Consider the following 23,412-nt stretch of genomic DNA (forward strand, 5'->3'; position numbering starts at 1 on the left):
ACTTATCTATATACAATTTAGCTTAATAGTTCAATAATAATACACATCTTATATACATATATACACACAGCGCAGTTCACATCGATGCAATAGTTAATGTAATTTCTTGGCAATAATTCTCGTCACTTGTCTCGTTGTCCATCTGCTGGTCGTCCCATCGTTGTGTTGCTGGTCTGTTTATCTATTTATCTATCTATTTTATTTATTCTATTTATATATTTATTATTTTATCCACATGACATCTGTAATAGAAATTTTATCAATATGACGCAACACAGCCGACTATTATACAAACTGACACATAACCATTTTATACTTACCATCTTTCTATCCACCTGACATATTATTTATTTATTTATTTCTTTTATCCATCTGACGGTGCAGTGGCTGGATGCACATGTGTTAATCTGCATAACCTGCAAGCAGTGTCACAGTGAGATCGCATATAAGACTGATTATTAATAATAAAATAATTGTAATACTTAGCTGGACGGAGCGGCTGCCTGTTAATTAATTATTTATCACAATAGATAGTGCACGCAGCGTGCGGAGGGTGCAACCTACAGCGCGCGGAGACGGTCAGTGTTGGGCCTACACTCCACGTGCGGCATTTTAGATTATCACTTGTTCGTGCATATACGGCCGGCCGATTATCCACGATACCCGTGGCCGGCCGTTGTTAACTAATTAACAATTGTTCACTGCACTCGCACTGCGCCGCTGTCACTCGCGCGTATTTACTTCTTGCGACGCGTACTGCGCGGTTCGCTAGAGTGGCAGCACGCAGTGCGAGTTTAAGCCGCACGTGGCGCCGCCTGCCTTAAGCCGCGTTCTCGTGGTATATAGTGATAAAGGAGGGCGGTGAAAGTCCGGCGTGGGGACTACATATTATTGTTATTTAGAGGCCCGCGAGCATTAATATCATATTTTTGAACGCCCTCGCGCCATATTAAATACCTAGTTACTTTTTAGTAACTTTTTTGAAAGGCGCGAGGGGCTTAAGGTTTTCGCATATTCCGCGTGAGCAAATCACGCGGAATCTAAATTTATTGATAAATCTCGAGCTCGCGGGCGGATTTTCACTGAAATTTTACTCCCCAGCCGGACAGTCTTAGCTCGGGGTATTAGTTAGGTTTAGTTTATAAGTCGAGTGTGCGTGTGCGCGATTGGCCGAGAAGCGATTTCGCGTTTTTGTTTACCGCGTCGCAACTTCGAGTTAGTTCGCGCGTGCGCAGTGGTAGTGACGGTACCCGCGAGTGCCACCAATAGTTTTTAGACTTCTCGTGGACGGTGTTGGCGGCCCCAAATAATTTTTTTTTTTTTTTTTTTTTTTTTTTTTTTATACTTACCCTTATTCAGTTTAATTTTGTCGGGGCCGCCCACGAACGAACATGTCGAGTCCGCGGGAAGTCCTTATTAATTACCCGCTCCCCGCGACCTACAGATGCCCACGGTGCTGGCTAAGCGAGTCAGCGCCGTCGCGGGTAAAGGGGGAGTATTGCGACTCGGGGCATTTACTGAAACACTTGCGAAAATGCCACCCCGGAGACACGGTATGGTACGCGTGTGGCGTGTGCGGCCTCAGGGGCACGGGACATTACCCGCTGAGAACGGTGAAAGCGCACTATGAGGCCGAGCACGCCCAGTCTCCGCGGGTGGACGCCCCGGGTCCGAGCACTCGCGGAACCGAGGTGAATAGTGGCAGTGACGGTGAAAGCGGTGTGACGCGTGAAACCAGTGCGGCGAGCGCGACTGCGCGATCGACGGCGGCGGCCGACGGACTGACGCGGCGCGGGGCCGCTGATCCGCGGCCACCCAGATTGCGCTCCACCGCCACCCCATCGCCAACAGCAGTGCCAACACCACCGGCCAATGAGACGTCCCCCTCATACGCGGCCGTAACAGCGGGCACAACGGTGACGAAGAGGTCGTCGCCGGTCACCAGCGGTGCCCGCGGAGCGGCCGCCACAAGGAAAGCCGCGCCCCGCCTATCACCAACATCTGGAGGAGGAGCTGCTGCGAGGAGAACGACGAGGACGACGACCGCCGCTTCGACAAGTAAGTGTCGAGTGTTGTCGGTAAATAGATTAGACGCGCCCATCCGTATGGCCACCACTACCGGCGCGGCGCCCGCGGTGCCCAGTGCATCGCGGTCGACCGCGCGCGGCCAGCCAACCACAGCGCGGCCCGCGGTGCGAGGGGCACCGCGAGCGAGCACGCGCGTGGTGGCCAAACCGCCGCCCGCGGCAAGGTCGACGCGCGTCCCCTCCCAAACTCCATCACCACCCGGAGCATCCAGCGACGCCAATTCCAGCGGCGAGTTATTCGCGTTTGGGAGGGGAGCAGCGAGGAAGAGGCCGCCCGTGGCCCGCAGCCCACCTCAACAGGCACGGGCGGCAGGCGTGTCGACCGAGAAGAGCGGCTCCGCGCCTAGGCTGAGACCATCCCCCCCTGTCCTCCGCAAGAGGGTGGTTCACTCGCCACCCTTGAGCGGAGGAACACCCACGTTCGGCGGTGAGGGGGGGCCACGCAACATGAGCCTGCAGCGATCACCCGGCATAACACCACCGGTGGCCAGGACTTCCCCACCGGTGGTTACGAGGACGCCACCGCCGACTACATCCGCGGCGGCGGCAGAGGTAGCGGCAACAACAGCAGCAGCGATCAGCCGGGTGATCGCGGTCTCAGCCGAGAAGATCGCGGAGATAGCGCGGCGGGAGATGGGCGGTGTGACGTCGCGGAGCGCGGGGGGACCTGTACAGCGAACACCCCCGGAGAGACCCCCCGCGCGGGTCCCCAGCCTGCCGCAGAACACCCGCGGCAGTCCAACGGGGACCCCACCGTGGGCCACGCCATCGGCCTACCCCGCGACGTCCATACCGGCAACGCTGACGACATGCACGGTGACGACGTCGGTGTGCGGCGGACCGGTGATGTCCGCCGGTTCCGCCGCCGGGGAGTGGCACACACCAGCCGTACGCCACTCCCCTCCCCAGCCAGCGAGGGGAACGTCACCGTGCACGGCGGTCCTGAGAAGGACGCCCCCATCTGCGCCAAAACCACCATCGGCCGAGGGGGCAGCAGCAGCGAGGCGGCAGCGGGGTGCGGCCATCGCAACGCCACCACCAGCGACCAGCGAGGGGGACCAGCTGGGTGGCGAGTGGAGGGTGCAACTGGGGAGAAGAGCGTTGAGGCGCCGCTCGAGCGGCGGTTCCGTCGGCTCCGTGTCGCCGGCGACATCGGGGCCGCGTGAGTCGAGAGTCACACCGCCACCAGCGCCGGCGGTAGATGGAAACAACAACGCGAGGACGGCCCATAAGTCTCCAACACCGACAAGAGAGGCGGCAGTTCATCGCGGGACATCGCTGGCGGAGCGCGAGGGAGATACCCGGGACGGTGCTGGAGATGAGGTGAGTGCCGTACATCCGTGTGCTCCCGTGAATGTCCGCGGTGTAATGGCTCGGCGACGCGCACAAGCGTCCGTCGTGGCGCCCCGTGAGGAAGGCGGGGCGTCTCCGGCCTCTGTCGGTGGAAGGGGGGATGGGCGACGAGGTCGCGAGCCGCGACGCGCCGACGTCGCGGGCGGTCAGCCGTCGCGCCGCCAACCGGCGCCTGCTCCCGCAGCGATGCGGGTCAGGCGTGAGCGGTTGGCTGTGCGCGACGAGCTGGCCGCCCGGGCGCCGGCGGTCGCTACGCGCGCCGAACTGGAGGCGTTCGCGATGGAAGTCGCGGCGTTCTTCGGGGAGGTCGTCGCGGACAGGGCTCGCGGCGCCGCCGCCGATTCCCAAGGACGTCCAGCTCGGTCGCGTGAGGCGGGGTCGCGTCGGGGGGTGAGGGGGGGTGTCGGTCCGGAGGGGGAGGGCGCCGGTGGCGAGGGGTCGGCACCGGCCGGCCCCTCTGCGTCGGGAGAAGCACGCGGGGACTGGGTGCGTGAGGCCAAGCGCTTGCAGGCGCTCTACAGGGCGAATCGCCGCAAGGCGGTGCGAGAGGTGCTCCAGGGGCCTGCCGACTCGTGCCAGGTGCCGAGACGTCGGGTTCAGGAGTACTTCGAGCGCCTGTACCGCGGCGAGGAGTTCCTGGCGGGCTCCGGCGTGGAAGCCGAGCGCACTGACCCCTCGGGTTCGCGCGAGGAGTTCGCGTATCTCCTGGATCCCTTCACGGAGCGAGAGGTGGACCGTCGGCTCCGGCGTATGAACAACTCTGCGCCGGGTCCCGACGGCGTCACCTACCGTGACCTCCGTGGGGCGGATCCGGGTACGCGGCTCCTCACAGCAATTTGTAATTGCTGCTTGCGGCTCGAGGCAGTCCCCGCGTCCTGGAAGACCTCCAGCACGATACTTGTGCACAAGAAAGGAGACCGGGGCATGCTGGAGAACTGGCGCCCTCTCGCTTTGGGAGACACCGTCCCCAAACTCTTCGCCGCGATTCTCGCCGATCGTCTGACCGACTGGGCGGTCGCCAACCGCCGACTTAGTCCCGCCCAGAAGGGCTTCCTGAGGGACGAGGGATGCTTCGAGCACAATTTCGTCCTTCAGGAGGCCCTGACTGACGCGAGGAGGAGCCGGAGGCAGGCGGTCGTCGCGTGGCTAGACCTATCCAACGCGTTTGAATCGATCCCGCACGCGACGATCCGCCGTGCTCTGGCTGGAGCGGCGGTGCCTAAGGGCCTCATAAACATATGGGGCTCGATGTACGACGGCTGCACTACGCGTGTGCGCACCGCCGAGGGATTCACCGCGCCCATCCCCATACGTTCCGGAGTACGCCAGGGTTGTCCGCTAAGCCCTATTATTTTTGACCTCGCGATCGACTCGGTGCTGCGTGCAGCCACCGATGTCGACGCGGGGTACAATATGTTTAATAACAGGTTTAGTGTGTTGGCTTACGCGGACGACATTGCACTCCTGACAGAGACTCCGGAGAGTATGAGGAGACTGCTTAATGCAGTGGAGACTGAAGCGGCATCGGTGGGTTTGCGGTTCAACCCTGCCAAATGCGCCACCCTGCACATCGGCACGGGTGGTTGCGGCAGGGTTCTGCCGACGTCGTTCAGCATCCAGGGCCAACCGGTGCGTCATCTGGCAGAGGGTGAGCCTTACACCCACCTCGGTGTTCCGACGGGATTCTCGGTCGACCAGACACCCTACGCCGCCATCGGGGACCTCCTCTCGGACGTTCGCGCGGTGGATCGCGCCCTCCTCGCCCCGTGGCAGAAATGTGACATACTCGGGACCTTCATCCTACCGCGCCTAGATTTTCTGCTGCGGGGAGCCAGTGTGGAGAAGCGTCCCCTCACGGCCGCGGATCTCGCGATTCGAAGATTCGCGAAGTCCTGGCTGAATCTCCCCCAGCGTGCCAGCGCGGAGGGGGTCTACATGCCCCCGCGATGGGGGGGGTGTGGACTCCTTCCGTTGGCTGACCTGGCGGACGTCCTGTCGGTGGCACACGCCTTCCGTATGCTTACGGCTGGCGATGCCACCGTCAGGCGTCTCGCCTGGGAATCACTGACGGGGGTGGTTCAGCGCAGGACCGGCCACGCCCCTGATTGCGAGACGATCGCCGCCTTCCTTTCTGGCTCGCAGGAAGGAAGGCTGAGGGGCGGAGGGGAGAAATCCCTCTGGTCGAGGGCGCGGAATGCCGCGCGAAGGCTGTCCGAGCGGTTGTCTCTGCGGTGGCGGTGGGTGCCGGAGACCGAGGAAATGATCGTGGAGTGCCGAGGACCCAGGGGTGCCGCGGTTAAGATCCCACCTGGAGCGCGTAACCAGGTGGTGAATCGGTTGCGCTCAGCTGTAGCCGAGCACTACGCGGAGCGATTGCTCAGGAAACCCGACCAAGGTAAGGTCTTCGAGGTGTCGTCGCGAGTGCCAGTGAGCAACCACTTCGTTCGCGGCGGCAGCTTCACCCGCTTCGCCGACTGGCGCTTTATTCATCGAGCGCGTCTCGATGTCCTTCCCCTCAACGGCGCGCGGCGTTGGGGGGACGGCGATAAGCGCTGTCGGCGATGCGGGGAGGTATCGGAGACCTTACCACATGTGCTCGGTCACTGCGGCGTCCATGCTGCCGCAATACAGCTGAGGCACAATGCCGTATTGCACCGCCTCTGGAAGGCTTGCCGTCTGCCGGGCGACAAACGGGTCAACCAGCGGATTGAGGGCATCGACGGGGAACTTGGTGAGCTACGGCCTGATCTCGTGATCAGGCACGAGCTCTCCAAGAGTGTCGTCATATGCGACGTCACGGTGCCTTTCGAAAACCGCTGGATGTCTTTCGAGGAAGCCAGGGGGAGGAAAATCGCCAAGTACTCCCCCCTGGCTGAGGAGCTCCAGCGGCGGGGGTACCGTGTCCTCGTGACGGCCTTCGTCGTCGGTGCTCTCGGGTCGTGGGATCCGAGAAACGAGGCTGTCCTGAGGGTGCTGCGGATTGGCGGTCCGTATGCCTCTATGATGCGGCGGTTGATCGTCTCGGATACCATCCTCTGGTCGAGGGACATTTATGTGGAGCACGTGTCCGGCGTCCGCCAGTACCAAGCTCCCTCTCGCCCCGCTGGTGATGGGATGCTCGCGACGCCGCCTCGGGCCGTCCGCCGGCGCTGGACCGCCACTGAAGAAGTTGCGACGCGTCGCGTATCGCCGTCAGTGTGAATGTCGCGTAACTTATTCTTGTCCTCGTCTTGGCCCCCCTTTTTATCCAAGCGGGCAGGAGTGACCGATGTCCACATCTCCATATTATTATAACTATTATTTGCATGTGTTCTTTTTCTTTTTATCTTCATTGTTTTATTATTTTATTAATTTATTATCTTAATATCTTACTATTGTTTGTCTTTTTTTGTTTTTTATGAGATATGTGGACAGGCCTCCTGCCCGCCTCTTGTTAGTATCCGGACACTATTTTATTTTTCTTGTACACACATTTTATTGCCCGGACCGTAGGTTTTTATTTCCTGTTTCCTTTTATTGTTATTTATCCCTTTTTATTTATTCATTCTTATTTATTATCTATTTATCTTTATTTATTTTTATTTATTTTCATTGTTATCTTATTTATTTACATCTATTTTACCTTGCTCTTTTTTCTGTGGGGCCATGTATGTTCGAGTGTGTGTGCCGCGTAAAACTTATTGTATTTTAAGCGAGTGTGAGTGTGCCGCGTTGACCATTTTATATTTTAATTTATTTATTATTGCCGCGCGCGCGCCCTCGGGGTCTTTTATTTTGTAACTTATCTATCTGTGATACACCCCGAGGGCCGCCAATTATTGTTAATTGCGTCATCCCCCCAGCACGCGAGCTGGGGGGATTATTTAATGGTATTTTGCGCATGCTGGCGGGGAGCGACCCCGCCAGCCACAGTAGTTTTAGTGCCCACAAGGCGGGGGAGGCTATTGTCCCCCGCCAATATAGTATTTTAATTTGCGCGCGGCCTAGCCGCTTTTTCTTTGTATCTACCCCGGGGGGTGAGATGCCTCCCGGGGAACATTATTTAAAATAAAAGTGTGCTAATGTAACGTCAGGAGAGCCAACGTAAAAATTTCTTTTCCTTCCCCTTTTCCCACCTGCGCAGAAGCGCCACTATTCAAGCCAAAGTTGGCAACAACCGGCTCTCCTGCCGTTGACATATCGCGCGTTGCGCCTTACCGCCAGTGAATATACACTGTAATAAATATAAGTAATAAAATTAAATAATAATAATAAATAAATCACGCTAACAATGAACCTAAATAATTGTAAAATTATTAATACTACAATAAGGCTCGCGTTGCTGTTGCGCATCATCTCCAGTCAGCCGCGCGCTGATTGGCCGACCAACGACCATTATAGATATGTGCGTCTGGTCTAGCTTTATAGGCTATGACCGTCGCGAGCGCCACGTGCTTTGGCGTACCCACGCCATCCGCCATCTTGCGCCACGTGCTTTGGCGTACCCACTCCATCCGCCATCTTGCGCCACGTGCTTTGGCGTGCCCACGCCATCCGCCATCTTGCGCCACGTGCGTTGGCGTACCCACGCTACCGCCACGTTGCGCAACAGCGCCGCCGCAGGCACGCGTTACAACGCGCGGCCATGCTCGTTCACTCTTGTACGCGCCGTCGAGTAGTACACATCGTGCGAGTGTCAATCCAAATCCAATCCCAATTCCAATTCTAATTTTAAGTCAATTCTATTTCGTCTCAATCTAGTTAAGTTAATTAAGTGATCATTTGTATTTTAAATTTTGTATTGCTCTAAATTTAACCAAGTGTTACGCGAGTGTAATTCGATTCATGAATATTTGAATATAGTAAGTACAGTGTATTCGCCACGTGTTATTCATTGCATCATCCTTCCTATCACCGCGAGAAATCGGAAGTGTTCGCGAGGCTAAAGAGGCAACGGGCATTTATAACAACTCAAACCTTATTTTACCGAATAATTTGCAGTTAAAGCAAGAATTCCGATCGTTTCCGGGGGCAAGGTGTTGTGCGTTATCCGCACTTACCACGAAGGAAACATTGGACTTCGAGCACGCGGTAATTCTAATCTTTTAATTAAATACAATATACGCCTGGAGCCTCTGCCGAATGCCTAAAGCACGGAGGAATCGCGCGGGTCGTAACAACGCACTTCGGCGGCTTGAATACGACCTCCACGTGGCCGCGATTTACGATCATAACGCGATCATCGGCGAGGAAGTGAGTTACGACGGCGAGTACGAACTTCTCGTGCACGACCGCCTCTGGAGCGCCTTACCGGCCCCGTCCACCCCCGTAGCAGCTTACCAGGGAAGCAGTTTCGGACCACGCATCTCCCTCGAGGAGTATCTGCGCAGAGCGGACACCGAAAGGTAGGTGAAAATCATACATCAAGTTTTATTCCCGGTTGCTTTCGCGTTCCCATCTTGCATACGTTTCAGTAAAATATAGAGTATAAAGGAATTAGACGTGAATGAATATAAGAGTACTCGCGTTCAAGATTCTTTCGGGTTGCGTCACTCGTTTTGTTCGCGTCGACCGACCGTCGCATAGTTGCATCGCCCGACCGGAAGGGTTTTACGACCGACCCTTTTTTGCCGCCCTTGCCACTTTCTCCTAAGGCATGTAGGGTTTTGAGCCGGTTTATCGCTACGCACGGAAATATTCCAGTTTCGTAATATCATTTTAATATTGAATATTCGCCGCGTAATATTAATTCCCGTTATTTGACGTAATGTGCCCGCCTTGCTTTCTCGAGCCACGAGATTCGCGCACTCACCCGGCCGCCGTATACAGATACCGTAGGAGCACGGTGCGTTGCCTTACCACGTTCGGATATCGACGCGTGGACGACGCTATCGCCGAGTTACTCCCTAATAGTGCCGAATATCTTTGCTTTCGATGTAAGGAGGAAATACCAGAGGGAACTCTTACGTATCGTCTTGAATTGGCCCACGCGTTCCAGTTCGGGTATACTTCCGCCCGGGATCATTGCGATTGCTGCCGCGCTAGTCTTGTAATAGTCCGCGACATTGAGCTCTGCCCTGACTGCACCGAAGTTTTTACTGTGTCTCTAGAAGTGCTCAGGGAATTAGGCAACGCTATAGAGAACATCTGCGGGCGATACTACCTCGACGAGACCAATCCCGCTCCCGACGGCATCCTATCGCGCCGGCTAACCAACTTCTCTGTTGCACTAATCCGCTTACAGTCTAATAATCGCCCAACGTCTGGTTAAACGCAACGTTAGCCGTGTAATTCACTGAAATTTCCTGAGAACTTAATAATTCGCCGCTGACATTATCGGAGGGGTTCCCGCGGATTTGAGCAGTATAATCAGGGTTTCGTACTCCTTAATTCCTTAATTCCTTAATTCTTCCGAACCGCTGTTGGCGATTTGCCGCTCGATCGCTGGCAGCGTCGCCGAGAGGCGAGCGTATTCCCGCCTTGGTCCAGTGCCACGTGGCGATTTGCTTTGGCAATCTCGCCACCGCCTGCGACGTAACATATTTCTGGTGACAGCGGTGGGATACGTTAATCGGAGGAATCGAAAAATTTCGACACATCCTACCGACCCGCGTCATATTCGCGCTGTAGCTGTTTCTTATGCTTCGTACACCGGTAAAGGGCGAGAAAGAAACGGACATGACCACGCGCGCTCAAAAGGGAAAGCTCGCGAGCGACGACGCAGAGATGACCTCCGTAGACAGGCCGGGTGCCCCTAAAACTAAGTATACCGACAGCGAATTCGATGTCATGCAAGCCAACATGGCCAAGCGCGCCGCACAATTATAAGCCGACGCCGACGCATTACAACGGGAAAGAGAAGAAATTCGGGCGGAGAGCGCAGCGCTTCGAAGAGACCGCGCTGAAGCGGAACAGAGTCGAACCGCCGTGCGCGAGATGAATAATATGCTTGCTGCAATGCGCGCTGAATTGAATAACATTCGCCACGAAATCGAGACACGACGCGACCTACCACCGCGAAGCCCTAGCCTTCCCGCTGGGCAACGGTTCACGGAAACGCCCGCCCCTTTTGGCGAGCTGAATGAGTCGGGCACGGAACTCCCTCCCGCGCCGAAGATAACTTATCGCGAGGCGACCGAGTTCGTTCCAATTTTTGATGGTTATAACATCCCTTTGTCGAAATTCCTCGGAGCGTGCAGGCAAGCGCGCGACATCCTGCCGCCTCATTTCGAGAGACCCCTCACGCGTTTACTGGTAGCGAAATTGCGCGGCCACGCTCACTCAGCCGTCGCCGACGAACCGTGCGACACAGTGACACAACTGTCAGATTTATTAAATAGTGCCTTCGGCTCGATAAAAAGTGTTGCGCAATACCGCGGGGAATTGACCGCTGTGCACCTCAAATCGGGAGAGCATATGCTAGATTACATCGACCGCGTCAAGGAACTCCGAGCCTCCATAAGGGACGGAGAACGTCGGGCCCACGGTACGATAGATTCCGCGACGAACCGGGAGATAGACGAACTCACCGCTTCATGTTTCTGTGAGGGTCTGCCCACCCCACTACGTTTACAACTCAAACCGGAACATTTTTACCAGCCGTTCGAGGCATTTGCCGCCGCGAAGATTATAGCCAAGCGTGATGAGATAGAACGGCAGCGTTACGGAATGCCGCCCCGTCAAGGGCTGAGCCCAAACAAACAAACCCTCAGCGCAAACCGTCGTTTCCCCGAAACAGGTGCGGGGCCTATCCTGCGCTACAGGCAGCCCGCACCGCCGGAACGACGACGCTCGCCGCCGCGACTCGACGCATACAGAGATCGCGATCGGAACTATGCACCGCGCTACCCCTCCGAGTGGGTTGAGCGCCGCGACGAAGTAAGACGAACTGCGCCGCTTTACGAGAAACGCGAATCGCCTAGATCGGGGGGAGGCGACAGAGGGCCGCGCGATTACGGATCGCAGCTTAACGATAAATGGTGCAGATATTGCAAAAATCGCGGCCATGAAATCGAGGAATGTCGGAAACGACAATATAATAACAGTCGCCTCAACGAACCGGGAAACGGTCGGGATCCGCCCCGTGGGTCGGACGCAGCGCGCGCGGATCCTCCAAGGAGTACGCGTCCGGTGAACGTCGTGGAGACGACCGAAGAAGCGTCAGGATCGCAATCTTAAATCCGCAAGAGTATTCACACGCCCCCACTATAACATTGTCCGCGCGTGGCTTAATCAAGGAAACTAATTTCATGGTCGACACAGGAGCGGCACCGAATCTAATAAAAGAGCGCTGCTTACATCCCGAGACTCCGGTATTCAAACGCGATACAATATACCTGACTGGAATCACCGAAGGCAGGCTGGAAACTCTCGGGTCGGCTCGTATAGAATTTATGGGCCACAAGATAACCCTACACGTGGTACCTGACCATTTCCCCATCGTCCAGGAAGGAATCCTAGGATCAGAATTCCTGCGCGATAACGCCAAAATCGATTTCGGGCGAAAACAGATAGAGTGGCAAGGAATACGCCTGCCTTTTGCCCGACGGGAAACTATCGTAATACCAGGTCGCTGCCGCGCCACGTTTTGTATGAACGTCGCGAACCCAGAAATAGCAGTCGGTTATATCCCGCGACTTAGAGTCTGCGATGGGGTATACCTCGGCGAAGCGGTCGTGACTAATCGCAACGGAAGGGCATATTCGCAAATAATCAACTCGACCGAATCCGATAAAGAAATCGCCATTCCTACTATCCAACTCAAGGAGATCGAATCAATCTCACGGGACCTCCCTAGGGAAGAGTCCTCTCTTAATTGCGGGGTTATAGGAAGTAGAATCCAGGAAGTAGAATCGAATTCAGAAAGAATCTCAGCGATTCGAACGCTCCTTCGTTTAGAGCACCTCAGTCAGGTGGAGACAGAGCATGTCGGTAGGCTCATCGAAAAAAACCCAGATCTTTTCCAGCTCCCTTCCGATCACCTCGGGTACACAGACGCTACTGCTCACGCGATTACGACGACGGATAACCAACCCGTCAATACAAAGCAGTATCGATTCCCGCCTATACACAAAGAGGAAATTACTAAGCAAGTAAACGAGCTACTAAAAAACGACGTAATCTGTCCCTCCAATTCCCCGTACAATTCCCCTCTGTGGATTGTTCCTAAGAAACCGGATTCGAAAGGTAATAATGTAACGTCAGGAGAGCCAACGTAAAAATTTCTTTTCCTTCCCCTTTTCCCACCTGCGCAGAAGCGCCACTATTCAAGCCAAAGTTGGCAACAACCGGCTCCCCTGCCGTTGACATATCGCGCGTTGCGCCTTACCGCCAGTGAATATACACTGTAATAAATATAAGTAATAAAATTAAATAATAATAATAAATAAATCACGCTAACAATGAACCTAAATAATTGTAAAATTATTAATACTACAATAAGGCTCGCGTTGCTGTTGCGCATCATCTCCAGTCAGCCGCGCGCTGATTGGCCGACCAACGACCATTATAGATATGTGCGTCTGGTCTAGCTTTATAGGCTATGACCGTCGCGAGCGCCACGTGCTTTGGCGTACCCACGCCATCCGCCATCTTGCGCCACGTGCGTTGGCGTACCCACGCTACCGCCACGTTGCGCAACAGCGCCGCCGCAGGCACGCGTTACAACGCGCGGCCATGCTCGGACACTCTTGTACGCGCCGTCGAGTAGTACACATCGTGCGAGTGTCAATCCAAATCCAATCCCAATTCCAATTCTAATTTTAAGTCAATTCTATTTCGTCTCAATCTAGTTAAGTTAATTAAGTGATCATTTGTATTCTAAATTTTGTATTGCTCTAAATTTAACCAAGTGTTACGCGAGTGTAATTCGATTCATGAATATTTGAATATAGTAAGTACAGTGTATTCGCCACGTGTCATTCATTGCATCATCCTTCCTATCGCCGCGAGAAATCGGAAGTGTTCGCGAGGCTAAAGAGGCAACGGGCATTAACAACTCAAACCTTATTTTACCGAATAATTAGCAGTTAAAGCGAGAATTCCAATCGTTTCCGGGAGCAAGGTGTTGTGCGTTATCCGCACTTACCACGAAGGAAACATTGGACTTCGAGCACGCGGTAATTCTAATCTTTTAATTAAATTCAATATACGCCTGGAGCCTCTGCCGAATGCCTAAAGCACGGAGGAATCGCGCGGGTCGTAACAACGCACTTCGGCGGCTTGAATACGACCTCCACGTGGCCGCGATTTACGATCATAACGCGATCATCGGCGAGGAAGTGAGTTACGACGGCGAGTACGAACTTCTCGTGCACGACCGCCTCTGGAGCGCCTTACCGGCCCCGTCCACCCCCGTAGCAGCTTACCAGGGAAGCAGTTTCGGACCACGCATCTCCCTCGAGGAGTATCTGCGCAGAGCGGACACCGAAAGGTAGGTGAAAATCATACATCAAGTTTTATTCCCGGTTGCTTTCGCGTTCCCATCTTGCATACGTTTCAGTAAAATATAGAGTATAAAGGAATTAGACGTGAATGAATATAAGAGTACTCGCGTTCAAGATTCTTTCGGGTTGCGTCACTCGTTTTGTTCGCGTCGACCGACCGTCGCATAGTTGCATCGCCCGACCGGAAGGGTTTTACGACCGACCCTTTTTTGCCGCCCTTGCCACTTTCTCCTAAGGCATGTAGGGTTTTGAGCCGGTTTATCGCTACGCACGGAAATATTCCAGTTTCGTAATATCATTTTAATATTGAATATTCGCCGCGTAATATTAATTCCCGTTATTTGACGTAATGTGCCCGCCTTGCTTTCTCGAGCCACGAGATTCGCGCACTCACCCGGCCGCCGTATACAGATACCGTAGGAGCACGGTGCGTTGCCTTACCACGTTCGGATATCGACGCGTGGACGACGCTATCGCCGAGTTACTCCCTAATAGTGCCGAATATCTTTGCTTTCGATGTAAGGAGGAAATACCAGAGGGAACTCTTACGTATCGTCTTGAATTGGCCCACGCGTTCCAGTTCGGGTATACTTCCGCCCGGGATCATTGCGATTGCTGCCGCGCTAGTCTTGTAATAGTCCGCGACATTGAGCTCTGCCCTGACTGCACCGAAGTTTTTACTGTGTCTCTAGAAGTGCTCAGGGAATTAGGCAACGCTATAGAGAACATCTGCGGGCGATACTACCTCGACGAGACCAATCCCGCTCCCGACGGCATCCTATCGCGCCGGCTAACCAACTTCTCTGTTGCACTGATCCGCTTACAGTCTAATAATCGCCCAACGTCTGGTTAAACGCAACGTTAGCCGTGTAATTCACTGAAATTTCCTGAGAACTTAATAATTCGCCGCTGACATTATCGGAGGGGTTCCCGCGGATTTGAGCAGTATAATCAGGGTTTCGTACTCCTTAATTCCTTAATTCCTTAATTCTTCCGAACCGCTGTTGGCGATTTGCCGCTCGATCGCTGGCAGCGTCGCCGAGAGGCGAGCGTATTCCCGCCTTGGTCCAGTGCCACGTGGCGATTTGCTTTGGCAATCTCGCCACCGCCTGCGACGTAACATATTTTTGGTGACAGCGGTGGGATACGTTAATCGGAGGAATCGAAAAATTTCGACACATCCTACCGACCCGCGTCATATTCGCGCTGTAGCTGTTTCTTATGCTTCGTACACCGGTAAAGGGCGAGAAAGAAACGGACATAACCACGCGCGCTCAAAAGGGAAAGCTCGCGAGCGACGACGCAGAGATGACCTCCGTAGACAGGCCGGGTGCCCCTAAAACTAAGTATACCGACAGCGAATTCGATGTCATGCAAGCCAACATGGCCAAGCGCGCCGCACAATTACAAGCCGACGCCGACGCATTACAACGGGAAAGAGAAGAAATTCGGGCGGAGAGCGCAGCGCTTCGAAGAGACCGCGCTGAAGCGGAACAGAGTCGAACCGCCGTGCGCGAGATGAATAATATGCTTGCTGCAATGCGCGCTGAATTGAATAACATTCGCCACGAAATCGAGACACGACGCGACCTACCACCGCGAAGCCCTAGCCTTCCCGCTGGGCAACGGTTCACGGAAACGCCCGCCCCTTTTGGCGAGCTGAATGAATCGGGCACGGAACTCCCTCCCGCGCCGAAGATAACTTATCGGGAGGCGACCGAGTTCGTTCCAATTTTTGATGGTTATAACATCCCTTTGTCGAAATTCCTCGGAGCGTGCAGGCAAGCGCGCGACATCCTGCCGCCTCATTTCGAGAGACCCCTCACGCGTTTACTGGTAGCGAAATTGCGCGGCCACGCTCACTCAGCCGTCGCCGACGAACCGTGCGACACAGTGACACAACTGTCAGATTTATTAAATAGTGCCTTCGGCTCGATAAAAAGTGTTGCGCAATACCGCGGGGAATTGACCGCTGTGCACCTCAAATCGGGAGAGCATATGCTAGATTACATCGACCGCGTCAAGGAACTCCGAGCCTCCATAAGGGACGGAGAACGTCGGGCCCACGGTACGATAGATTCCGCGACGAACCGGGAGATAGACGAACTCACCGCTTCATGTTTCTGTGAGGGTCTGCCCACCCCACTGCGTTTACAACTCAAACCGGAACATTTTTACCAGCCGTTCGAGGCATTTGCCGCCGCGAAGATTATAGCCAAGCGTGATGAGATAGAACGGCAGCGTTACGGAATGCCGCCCCGTCAAGGGCTGAGCCCAAACAAACAAACCCTCAGCGCAAACCGTCGTTTCCCCGAAACAGGTGCGGGGCCTAGCCTGCGCTACAGGCAGCCCGCACCGCCGGAACGACGACGCTCGCCGCCGCGACTCGACGCATACAGAGACCGCGATCGGAACTATGCACCGCGCTACCCCTCCGAGTGGGTTGAGCGCCGCGACGAAGTAAGACGAACTGCGCCGCTTTACGAGAAACGCGAATCGCCTAGATCGGGGGGAGGCGACAGAGGGCCGCGCGATTACGGATCGCAGCTTAACGATAAATGGTGCAGATATTGCAAAAATCGCGGCCATGAAATCGAGGAATGTCGGAAACGACAATATAATAACAGTCGCCTCAACGAACCGGGAAACGGTCGGGATCCGCCCCGTGGGTCGGACGCAGCGCGCGCGGATCCTCCAAGGAGTACGCGTCCGGTGAACGTCGTGGAGACGACCGAAGAAGCGTCAGGATCGCAATCTTAAATCCGCAAGAGTATTCACACGCCCCCACTATAACATTGTCCGCGCGTGGCTTAATCAAGGAAACTAATTTCATGGTCGACACAGGAGCGGCACCGAATCTAATAAAAGAGCGCTGCTTACATCCCGAGACTCCGGTATTCAAACGCGATACAATATACCTGACTGGAATCACCGAAGGCAGGCTGGAAACTCTCGGGTCGGCTCGTATAGAATTTATGGGCCACAAGATAACCCTACACGTGGTACCTGACCATTTCCCCATCGTCCAGGAAGGAATCCTAGGATCAGAATTCCTGCGCGATAACGCCAAAATCGATTTCGGGCGAAAACAGATAGAGTGGCAAGGAATACGCCTGCCTTTTGCCCGACGGGAAACTATCGTAATACCAGGTCGCTGCCGCGCCACGTTTTGTATGAACGTCGCGAACCCAGAAATAGCAGTCGGTTATATCCCGCGACTTAGAGTCTGCGATGGGGTATACCTCGGCGAAGCGGTCGTGACTAATCGCAACGGAAGGGCATATTCGCAAATAATCAACTCGACCGAATCCGATAAAGAAATCGCCATTCCTACTATCCAACTCAAGGAGATCGAATCAATCTCACGGGACCTCCCTAGGGAAGAGTCCTCTCTTAATTGCGGGGTTATAGGAAGTAGAATCCAGGAAGTAGAATCGAATTCAGAAAGAATCTCAGCGATTCGAACGCTCCTTCGTTTAGAGCACCTCAGTCAGGTGGAGACAGAGCATGTCGGTAGGCTCATCGAAAAAAACCCAGATCTTTTCCAGCTCCCTTCCGATCACCTCGGGTACACAGACGCTACTGCTCACGCGATTACGACGACGGATAACCAACCCGTCAATACAAAGCAGTATCGATTCCCGCCTATACACAAAGAGGAAATTACTAAGCAAGTAAACGAGCTACTAAAAAACGACGTAATCTGTCCCTCCAATTCCCCGTACAATTCCCCTCTGTGGATTGTTCCTAAGAAACCGGATTCGAAAGGTAATAAACGATGGCGCATGGTCATAGATTACAGAGCGCTCAACGAGAAAACAATAGGCGACGCGTACCCCCTCCCCAACATAACCGAAATCCTAGATCAACTGGGAAGCGCGAAATATTTTAGCATTTTCGATCTAGCGTCGGGTTTCCATCAAATACCGATGCATAAGTCGGACGCGCCGAAAACGGCTTTCTCCACGCCTTTCGGGCACTATGAATTTAAACGCATGCCGTTCGGGTTAAAAAACGCCCCGGCGACCTTTCAGCGACTTATGGATCAGGTGTTGAGCGGCCTCCAAGGAACCGAGGTATTCGTGTACCTCGACGATATTGTGGTATATGCTAGCTCACTGCGAGAGCATGAAATAAAATTTAATAAGCTGGCCGAAAGATTGAGAGGCGCGAAGCTCCGCCTCCAGCCTGACAAATGCGAATTTCTGCGGAAAGAGGTCACATATCTGGGCCACGTAATCGGAGAAGACGGGGTGAAGCCTGACCCGAAAAAAATTCACGCCGTTGAAAATTTTCCGCGCCCCCATACCGCGAAAAACATTAAACAATTTCTCGGACTCGCGGGTTACTATCGGAGATTCATACCGAACTTCTCGAAAACAGCTAAACCTCTGACGGACTTATTAAAAAAGGAGGTACCGTTCGGATGGGGCGATCCACAGGAAAACGCGTTCGCGCAGCTTAAGCACGCCCTATGCACGGAACCCCTTCTCCAATATCCCGACTTTTCTCAACAATTCGTCGTAACTACAGACGCCTCCAAGTTCGCGATCGGCGGAATCCTCAGTCAGGGACCGCTTGGCAAGGATCTCCCTATCGCATACGCGTCCCGATTACTAAACCCGCCGGAACAGAACTACTCCACGATCGAAAAGGAATTGCTCGCTATAGTTTATTGCGTAAATTACTTTAGACCATATTTATACGGAAGAAGATTCCAGCTCGTCACCGACCACAAACCCTTGACATGGTTGCATTCGGTTAAGGACCCCACGTCACGATTAGTCAGATGGCGATTAAAATTAGCCGAATACGAATACGAAGTTATGTATCGAGCCGGCAAAACTAATGTAAACGCAGACGCGCTGTCACGAAACCCCGCTTTTCCCGTCCTTCCCCTCGAGAGCACATCGAATATCGCGAGACGGAACGATAGCGAGCCCGAGGAAGATTCGTCAACCGACGACGATACCGAAATCCGCCCCCACGTCGTCACTTCCGACGAGGACCTCGACAGTGACACCAGCGAAGAATCTCTATTTAACGCGAATAACGCTCCGTTTCAATTCCATCACGCGAAAGTGAAGGAAATCGTAGATAACTTTACGAGTAGAAGCGACAACCTGGTGGTATTCGTGAGCGTCCAAGGTGAACCTTGCGATTTAGGGGCTCGGATGCTCAGCCAACAGGGACTACTGCCTAAATTGCGGGACGTCATGCTGAACAGGGCAAACGTCACGCAAAGCGGCAAACGACGAATTATTGCATTGCCGATTGAAGTAAATGTCTCCGCGATAACCACGCTGGAAAGTATTAGAGAGGCCGTGGTGTCACTACTCGACGTCACGAACGAACTCGACATACGGTCCATATCTGTCTGCAAGGGGGATGCGAGTGGAGTACCGTGGAGGAAAATAGAAAAGGTTATTCGCGACGCATTTTGGAACCAAGATATAGAAATATCGATATGCGGTAATAAAATCACTGTTCCACGCCCCGAAGATAGAATCCGCTTGATCGAGGAATATCACGCGTCCGCAATAGGAGGCCATAAAGGCATAAACAAAACATGCGCGCGCCTCAAATCGCGGTACAATTGGCCTAGACTGAAGGAAGAAGTAACGCGGTTCATAAATAATTGCGAAGGCTGCCAGTTAAAAAAATTGGTTAGAATAAAGACCCGACAGCCCATGATTCTAACGGATACACCCGACAAAGCGTTTGATAAGATATCTATGGATATCATGGGGCCGCTCCCCACCACTCGCAAGGACCACTCGTACATATTTACTATACAAGATCTCTTGACGAAGTATTCACTAGCTATCCCCCTCAAGGGGATCTCGGCTATCGACGTGGCCGACGCTTTCGTAAACGAATTCATTTGCGTGCATGGTGCCCCGCGAGCGGTACTAACGGACCAAGGGTCTCACTTTCTAAATTCTTTAATGCGCAACATAGCTCGCAAATTCAGAATTAAACAGTGTAAGACCACTGCGTACCACCCTCAGTCCAATGGCTCCGTGGAGCGCTCGCACCATGTACTTTGGGAGTACTTGAAACAATTTGTCAATGACAACCACGATTGGGACGAATATCTAAAATTAGCTAGTTTTTCTTACAACACGAGCGTACATGAGGGAACGAAGTTCACCCCTCACGAATTGGTCTACGGGAGCGTCGCGCGTACTCCCGAAAGCGATCCCTTCCCCGAGGACGAGCGCGACGAAAGCTACGCTGGCTACTTACTCGAACTAAATGCGAAAATAAGCGAATCCCAGAGAGCCGCGCGTCGTAACCTGAATGCTGCGAAGGTTAGATCAAAGCGATACTATGATAAAAGGGTTAAGGCATGCAACTTTGAAGCGGGAGACCAGGTGTACATGCTTAAAGAACCTGTGAGAAATAAACTAAGTCCACAATACACCGGTCCCTACAAAATAGCGGACGTGCTAAGTAATAATAATGTTAAATTAGAGATAAGGCCAGGTAAATTGCGTACTATCCATATGGACAAACTGAAGAAGGCGGGGAATCGGAGCCCCACCACACGCCGTGCCCCACCACAACCAGAGCCGGGGGCGAGCGAGCAACCAAGCGGCAGTCGACACACGTCACCCCTTGAAGAAACATGGAGCCACAACGAATCTTAACGCTTTTACTGTTCCCGACGCTCAGCTTTGGCTTGACGGGCTATGACTGCGGAGGCAGCGGACTCAATATCACAACCTTGTCGCTGCTGGACGTCGGCGCCTGTAATGTCGAGGATATGGAGCCAGCGAGCACGGAGACGTACGTACAACTCATGCAGAGTTCCGATTTCGAGAGCTTGCCAATAATTCAATGCCGAATTGAAATCGACCGGACCATATACTACTGCGGCATGCACTCACACATATCAATTGTATCCGACGGTCGAAAGGTGTACATCAAAGAGATCGGCTGGCAAACCTGCCAGAAAATCCACGAGACTGGAACTCTCGCGCTGGGAACCGCCTTCGTGGATAGATTGATTGTAAACGCCACGAATCATAGGAGCGTCACTATGGCTGGACAAACGCACGCTGACGGCCGTTGTTCCGGAACGCAGTACACGGACGGATTCGGAGCATGGGAGAGCGTGGTAGTACAAGCATCCTTAAAGGTGGTATTGAGGACGTTTGAAGCACCATTCAAACGGTCAGCGAACTCATTAAATCTGCCATCTGGAACGCGCTGCCCCGTGCAACTGGGGAGCTGCGCCGATTTCGACGGTACGGAAACCTTCTGGAAAACACCGTCCGACGACAGCTGCCACTTCAACCAGTACGATATACTTTACGAGGGTATGGCCATAAAACTGTCGCCGAAGCCCAAACAAACTGCCCCAGTGGTATATACAGTGACCACCGGAGATACAACGTTCGCCTTGACAAAAACGACGGAATTCAACCTATGTGGCTATCGACTTTTCCAGACCGAGCACCCAAAGCTTGTTATATTGGAAACACAGCGAGGACGCACGTTCAAATCTAAGTCACAGATCTCAGTTAACAACTTAGATATATTCTCCTATGTGAATTCGAAATTCGTTTACGTGGAGAAACACGTGAAAACGCAACTTACCAGGCTTTACCACGACATTATGGAGCAGAAATGTGCATTAGAGCGTCAGATCCTCCAGAATGCGCTCTCATTGGCAACTATAGCCCCAGACGAAATGGCCTTCCGGATAATGAAAGCCCCTGGATACACGGCGGTCACAGCCGGAGAAGTCATCCATATTGTCCAATGCGTCCCAGTAGAATGCAAGCTGCGACATACCGAAGAGTGTTACAACGAGTTGCCAGTTACCTACCGCAATTCGTCACACTTTTTATTGCCACGCACCAGAATTCTGACCAGGACAGGAACACACAAAGACTGCAACGAGTTGCTTCCTGGCATGTACAAACTACACGGCAGTTGGTACCGAGTAGGCCTGAAGCCGATCGAGTCGCTTCCTCCGCCGACGATCCAGCCGCTTTCTACCCCCACGTGGAAATACGTCAGTCCGGACGCACTCGCCACCAGTGGAATCTACTCCGCGGACGATCTGAACCGACTGCGAGACCACATAATGTTCCCAGTCGAAAAGCCGTCTATGCTGAATACAATAGCGCGAGGGGCCTTAGGACAGGACGTCCCGAGCGGGAGTATTTCCTTGATGAATCTTCTCGACGAAAAGTCTTTAGATCGGATCGCTGAAAGCACAGGGAAGCGATTATGGCAAGGATTTATTACGTTTGGCTCGGCCAGCGCAGGAGTCTTGGCGTTATTCGTGATAGCCAGACTGATCAAGTTGGTGATCGATACAATCATCCACGGATACGCGTTGCACAGAATATACGGATGGAGCCTTCATATATTGGGAGCAGTATGGTCGTCGGTCACTAACCTTTTGCTGCATATGGGTAACCCAGCAACAAAAACCGACTCGCCTAGCAGGGAACGCCTCATGCCAATAGCTCAGAGCTCGACAGAAGACACACCGACGGCGCCCGAAATCGCCCCTAGTGCCGAAAAGGAAAAGTTTAGTGAGCATGTGCGGTCATACAGTGAACTCCAAAAATACTTACGCGAGGACGTAGTATAGAGACAAATAAGTGCGATAACTAATTACAAGCGTTAGAATATAAGACGAATAAACATAAGTAAAATAATTGTAGCTCAAACCTTCTGCAACTCAACCTCTAGTAGAGCAGGGGAAATGCACGGCACCTGGCCCTGCATTTCTTCTTAGGGGGGGAGGTGTAACGTCAGGAGAGCCAACGTAAAAATTTCTTTTCCTTCCCCTTTTCCCACCTGCGCAGAAGCGCCACTATTCAAGCCAAAGTTGGCAACAACCGGCTCTCCTGCCGTTGACATATCGCGCGTTGCGCCTTACCGCCAGTGAATATACACTGTAATAAATATAAGTAATAAAATTAAATAATAATAATAAATAAATCACGCTAACAATGAACCTAAATAATTGTAAAATTATTAATACTACAATAAGGCTCGCGTTGCTGTTGCGCATCATCTCCAGTCAGCCGCGCGCTGATTGGCCGACCAACGACCATTATAGATATGTGCGTCTGGTCTAGCTTTATAGGCTATGACCGTCGCGAGCGCCACGTGCTTTGGCGTACCCACGCCATCCGCCATCTTGCGCCACGTGCTTTGGCGTACCCACGCCATCCGCCATCTTGCGCCGCGTGCTTTGGCGTGCCCACGCCATCCGCCATCTTGCGCCACGTGCGTTGGCGTACCCACGCTACCGCCACGTTGCGCAACAGCGCCGCCGCAGGCACGCGTTACAACGCGCGGCCATGCTCGTTCACTCTTGTACGCGCCGTCGAGTAGTACACATCGTGCGAGTGTCAATCCAAATCCAATCCCAATTCCAATTCTAATTTTAAGTCAATTCTATTTCGTCTCAATCTAGTTAAGTTAATTAAGTGATCATTTGTATTCTAAATTTTGTATTGCTCTAAATTTAACCAAGTGTTACGCGAGTGTAATTCGATTCATGAATATTTGAATAT

At 53.3% G+C, this 23,412-nt stretch overlaps 1 protein-coding gene across 1 annotated transcript; it reads left to right on the forward strand.

Annotated features, from left to right (window-relative positions):
* Nucleotides 1–20,352: 20,352 nt before the first annotated feature.
* Nucleotides 20,353–22,776, forward strand: LOC148935868 (uncharacterized). Its single transcript, XM_089080563.1, has one exon. It carries the CDS (start codon nucleotides 20,496–20,498, stop codon nucleotides 22,476–22,478), a length of 1,983 nt encoding a protein of 660 aa, XP_088936689.1. The 5' UTR covers nucleotides 20,353–20,495; the 3' UTR covers nucleotides 22,479–22,776.
* The last annotated feature ends 636 nt before the right edge of the window (nucleotides 22,777–23,412 follow it).

Source organism: Pogonomyrmex barbatus, unplaced genomic scaffold (assembly GCF_055798465.1).
Source record: "Pogonomyrmex barbatus isolate J1 unplaced genomic scaffold, ASM5579846v1 scaffold32, whole genome shotgun sequence".
Classification (NCBI taxonomy): Eukaryota; Metazoa; Arthropoda; class Insecta; order Hymenoptera; family Formicidae; genus Pogonomyrmex; species Pogonomyrmex barbatus.

What these genes read in the sequence shown, in the direction of transcription:
- LOC148935868 (XM_089080563.1), top strand. Translation starts at nt 20,496, where the DNA reads ATGGAGCCACAACGAATCTTAACGCTTTTACTGTTCCCGACGCTCAGC.